Raw genomic sequence first — 6,090 nt, 5'->3', positions numbered from 1 at the left:
GCTATAAAAATTTGTACAGTTTGGCTAGCAATATGTCAATATCTGTTAAAATTTCAAATGCAATCCTGTTTATTTATTTTTCTTGTTGCTGTAATTGCTGTTGAGGTCTTAGTCATAAATTCTTTGCCTAGGTGGATATCTAGAAGAGTTTTTCCTATATTTTCTTCTAGAATTCTTATGGTTTCATGCCTTACAGTTAAGTCTTTTATCCATCTTGAATTAACTTTTGTGAGTGGTGAGAGAAATAGATCCTATTTCATTCTTCTGCATGTGGCTATCCAATTTTCTCAGCACGGTTTATTGAATTGGGCTTCTTTTCCCCCAATGTATATTGTTGTCTGCTTTGTCAAAGATCAGTTGGCTATATGTGAATGGTTTTATAACTGGGTTCTCTGTTTTGTTCCATTCGTCTATGTTTGTATTTTTGTGCCAATACCATGCTGTTTTGGTTACTATAGCCTTGTAGTATAGTTTGGTAATGTGATGCCTCCGGATTTGTTCTCTTTGCTTAAGATTGCTTTGGCTACTCAGGCTTTTTTCTGATTCCAAAAAAAAAAGTGTAGAATTATTTTTTCTAGCTCTGTGGAATACGATGTTGTTATTTTGATGGGGATTGCATTGAATCTGTAAGTCATTTTGGGTAGTATGGACATTTTAACAATGTTGATTCTACTGATTCATGAGCATGATGTGTTTCTTCCATTTGTTTGTGTCATCTGTAATTTCTTTCCTCAGTGTTTCATAGTTCTCTTTGTGGAGATCTTTCACCTCCTTGGCTAAGTATATTTCAAGGTATTTTATTTTCTTTGTAGCTATTGTGAATGGTATTGAGTTTTTTCTTTGACTGTCATCTTGACTGCTATTGGTGTATAGAAATGCTACTGATTTATGTACATTGATTTTGCGACCTGAGACTTTGATGAATTTATTTATCAATTCCAGGAGTCTCCTCATAGAGTTTTTGAGATTTTCTAGATATAAGATCATATCATCAGCGAAAACTGATAGTTTGGCTCCTCTTTCCTAATTTGGATACCCTTTACTTCTTTCTCTTGCCTGATTGCTCTGGCTAGGGAGGGACCTCTAGCACTATGTTGAATAGAAGCGGTAACAGTGGTCACCCTTGTCTTGTTCCAGCTCTTAAGGGGAACTTTCAACTTTTCCCCATTCAGTACGATGTTGGCTATGGTTTTATCATATATGGCTTTTATAATTTTGAGTAATATTCTTTATGCCTAATTTGTTGAGGGTTTTTATCATGAAAGGGTGCTAGATTTTATTCAATGCTTTTTCTGTATCTACTGAGATGATCATATGGTCTTTGTTTTTGTTTCTGTTTATGTGGTGAATCACATTTATTTATTTACGTATGTTGAACCATCCTTGCATCCCTGGGATGAAGCCTACTTGGTAGTGGTGGAATATTTTTCTGATGTGCTATTGAATTCAGTTTGCTAGTATTTTACTGAGCATTCTTGCCTCTATCTTCATAGTTCATGTCTTTTGTCCACTTTTTAACGGGTTTATTGTTTTTTTTTCTTGATTTGCTTAAGTTCTTTGTAGATTCTGGTTATTAGTTCTTTATAGGATATATAGCTTATGAATACTTCCTCCCATTCTGTAGGTTGTCTGTCTGCTCTGCTGATTGTTTCCTTAGCTTTTGAATTTAATCAACTCCTGAACAGACCAATAATGAGCAGCGAGATAAAAGCAATAATAAAAAATCTTCTAACAAAAAAACCCCCAGACCAGATGGATTCACAGCTGAATTTTACCAGAGCTACAAAGAAGAGCTGGTACCCATACTGCAGAAATTATTCCATAACCTCAAGAAGGGAATCCTTCCCAATTCATTCTATGAAGCCAGTATCACCTTGATACCAAAGCCAGGAAAGGACACAACAAAAAAGGAAAACTACAGACCAATATCCCAGAAACTTTTCAAAAGAAGACAGACAAATGGCCAATAAACATATGAAAAAATGCTCAATGTCCCTAATCATCAGGGAAATGCAAATTAAAACCGCAATGAGCTATCGCCTTACCCCTGTTAGAATGGCTTTTATTAAAAAGTCCAAAAACAGTAGATGCTGGTGTGGATGCAGAGAGAAAGGAATGCTTAACATTGTTGGTGGGACTGCAAATTAGTACAACCTCTATGGAAAACAGTATGGAGATTCCTCAAAGAACTAAAAGTAGTCCTATCATTCGATCCAGCAATCTCACTATTGAGTATCTACCCAAAGGAAAAGAAGTTATTTTATCAAAGATACACCTGCACTCAAATGTTTATTGCAGCACGATTCACAATTGCAAACATGTGGAATCAACACAAGTGCCCATCAATTCATTAGTGGATTAACAAAATGTGGTATATGTATACCATGGAGTACTACTCAGCCATAAAAAAATGGTGAATTAATGCCTTTTGCAATAATTTAGATGGAAATGGAAACCACTGTCTTAAGTGAAGTATCTAAAGAATGGAAAAACAAATCCCACATGTATTTGCTATTAAATTGGAACTAACGGATGAGCACACATGTGCATAGAGGTAAGTAAAACTCAGTGGGAATCAAGCAGGAGGGGAAGAAGGTGGAGGGGAAGAGGGTGGAGGGGATGGGTGAAAACCTACCTAATGGGTATAATGAACACTATTTGGGTGATGGGCACACTTATAGCCATGACTCAAGCATTACAAAAGCAATGCAGGCAACAAAAAACATTTGTACCCCCTTAATATTTTGAAATAAAAAAATTAAATCAAGATCAATTAGAATAGTTTAAATATTGACAAAATAAAAAATAAAATGCAATTCCACTTCTAAATATCTGCCTAAACAAACAGCATCTTATGGGCACCCTAGGAAGCACACTTAAGATCTCTCTCCTTTATGAACAAGTAAACTCAACCCTTACTGTCTCAGTTCACAGTAAAAGGGAAGAATTAGGAAAAAAGTTATGCCCATTAAATGTGGTATTAACCATACTACACTAAGAAATTACATTACATCCAAACCAGATCTTCAATACATATTGTTAATGCTTAAATCATCAGTGCTGTTATTTTTAGTGATTGAGTGGGAGGAAAGAAGAATTGCTCAAAAGTTACTTGAAGTCCACTTTTAATTTCTAGTGCAACCTAAACAGAATTATGAGAGGACTATCTTGGGAGAGAGCAGCATATTATACAAAAGAATTTCTCTACACAGCATCCCTTGGAAGCACTGTCAATCGGTAATTCATGATCAACCAGTGATTTTGATGAATATTTTTAGATTTCCATATACTAAGATTAATCTGGTATCTTCTCTAACAAAAATATTCATGGAAACCAACTTCTAAGAAACTGCTTAACGTTCAAAACCAAATTATTCTTAACCAGCAAAAAAAAATTTATGACTTTGCTTACACCTATAAGCTCAAATGATAGTGTTGGTTCAAGCAAGTTTAAAAAAAATAGTTCAACTATTGACTTTACCAATTACTCCTCAATTTAAAAAACAAAACCAAAATTTTTAAAAATAGTAGTCTTATAAAGTCAACTACTGATGGTTTTCATGTGGGTTACCCTGACACACATAATCATCCTAGGGATGGATGGTTTACTGGTACCATGGCAGATTCTCCCCCTCATTTTATAAGAGAAAGTTCTAGAAAGGTACAAGAAAAGCACATTTTTACCTCCAGGCATTATGACTGCAATACTTACCTTAATAGTTAACGTGAGGGTATACCATTTTTTTGCTGTAACTTCAACACGTCCTAAAGCATATATGATCCATCCTGCTGTAACACAAAAAGATCATCCTAATTGATATATTTTTAAAATCTCAATTGCAGAATCATATAACTCAGTGGAGGTTCTCAGGTGGCATTTGTATGTAGTAAAGTCAACCTTAGTAAAGAACTACACCCCTTCATTCCCTGATCTGCAACTGATTTAAGCCAAAACATCATTCATTTAGTCATGCATTTAATAGCCTATACTGAAATCGTACTTGAGCCATACTATGTATGAGCTCACAACAGAAGCAGTGAAATAAACTTAAAAACCAAGACAGTATAATGTGTTAGCATCCACAGTTCAGCTATGTGTTTATATCTGATTGGATTGAATATGGATGATAAGAGGGAGAAGTCAAAGACTATCATAAGATTTCCAGCCAGACTAACTGGTTACATGGTAAAAGAATTAAGTTACAATTAGAGGAAGAAAATAATACGTTAATTTTTAGATTTACTAAGAGAAACCCAGGATAAGATGTTGAATAGGCAGTTTAAAACACAGAACAGTGGAGACTAGACTAAAGATACAGATTGAAATTCCTAGTTCCAATTCTGCCACTAACTAGCTTTGAGACATCGAGCAAAATCAATTAACCTCTCTGCCTCTCTGTTTTGCACTGAGAAATCAGAGATGGACCATCTAGATTGGTAATGCTATAAATATACAATTCCTACTCTAATGTCCTCACTACCTGCTCCCTCTTTAATTTTTATTTTATTTACAGAGCCAAGGCAAAGGGCAGCAAATGATAAATGGGAGACGTTTTATCAATGCAAAAGTCAAGAGACTGAGAATCAAGAAGAGGCACCACCTGTAACACCTACTTTGAATGGGGTGGCGCATCCCAAAACCAAAGTGAACTGGATGTAGTTCAACTTGAACATATTCTAAGCACCTATTCTGGATAAAATACTGTTCTACCAAACACAAGAGCTGTCAAGATGAATGAGAAAAGTCAAGCTGTTTTCAAATATGAACTAAATTAGGAAATAAGATTTTTCCATTTTAAGCAGATCAATCCCACTCCTGATATTTCCATAAGCATAACAGCAACATTCTTATAGCCCTGCTTTTATTTACAGTGTTTCCTGAGCATTTTCTCCCTAGCACCACCGCCTCACACCAGTCTATGCAAATCTTACCCTCACAGCCCAGCTCAACTCTACAACACCCTAAAAAGCTTGTACAGTTATTTTCTCCTTTACTGAGCTTCCCATTTCCATATGAATTAAATAACTCTCTATAATTTTGAATTGTTTGGTATTTGCTTACATGTGTTGAATTTCTTCCCATTAGATGCCCAAGCACCTACAGGGAAAACTCTTTTATTGCTCCCACAAATAACAAGCAGATGCCCAAAGTAACATAATCACACAGTAAGTCACATGCTGTAAAACTTGTCACTTACCGAGATCACCTGTAACTCTGTAAGAGCCATTTGCAAAAATCCAAAAGAAAACTCCTCTGGCACTTCTAATCCAAATACCACCTTTGTTTACTCTTCCTGCAATGAACACACCTCCCGTCTCAGGGGTCTCTATGTAAACGTCACACGTTATAGTCAGATTGGTCCTGCAGAATGGAACGGTTGATGAGTACTCTTAAATTATGCCATTCCTAACAGACCACAGATACGTCATTTCATAGCACCTGCTTTCAAACTTCTAATTGAGGCTCCAGTGTGATTTCTTAAGTCAGAGGCTGTAGCAGGGATGGCCTTCGAGAATTTTCACTGACAATGGTTTTAAGTTTTACATGCTTTAAATCAAGTCATTTTATTACCTCTTTTAATGAGTTACTGGACAATAATATTTACTGTTTTCAGTTTCTTAAGGAAATATTTCTTTTTTCTTTGCAATAAAAACAACTTCTCATCTTAAGAATATAATAGTGAAAAAAACTTTGTTCTATGAACACATAAAAGGTATTAATAAAATTTTCCACACAATTCTGAAGAAAAAGGTTTATTCAAATTTCCATGAACAAAGAAGTAACGAAGGCAATGCTAGGCGTCTTTGGGAGAACATAAGCTACTTCAGGGCCAATGTTTACATTTAAATCTAACGAGACTTAAAAACTCCAGAGCAAAGGTCTAAAATTATTTCTCTGAAAAGACAGAATCAACCCAAAAAGAAAGCCTTCACATGGCCAAGTAATGCAGCAAGCAATTTATGTAAAGTAAGACTAAGAACACCAAGAACTCTATTTTGGAAATGGGGTGGAAGGGAAATGGGATCTAGAATTATGCAGTTTCTATATTTCTCAGAGTTTCTTATTAGTGAATTTCACACTGAAATTTT

The 6,090-nt window shown here is 35.3% G+C and overlaps 1 protein-coding gene across 1 annotated transcript in view; it reads right to left on the bottom strand.

Moving 5' to 3' along the window:
* GALC (galactosylceramidase) overlaps positions 1-6,090 on the bottom strand; it is a 48,154-nt gene that overhangs the window by 5,440 nt on the left and 36,624 nt on the right. The window contains 2 exon segments of the mRNA XM_012640403.1: positions 3,713-3,789; positions 5,199-5,362. Of these exon segments, the coding sequence (XP_012495857.1) occupies positions 3,713-3,789; positions 5,199-5,362 (241 nt within the window).

This window comes from Propithecus coquereli, unplaced genomic scaffold (assembly GCF_000956105.1).
Source record: "Propithecus coquereli isolate 6110/MARCELLA unplaced genomic scaffold, Pcoq_1.0 Scaffold152, whole genome shotgun sequence".
Lineage (NCBI taxonomy): Eukaryota > Metazoa > Chordata > Mammalia > Primates > Indriidae > Propithecus > Propithecus coquereli.
Note: the sequence above shows the minus strand (reverse complement) of the source record. Positions and strands in the feature narration are given on the sequence as shown.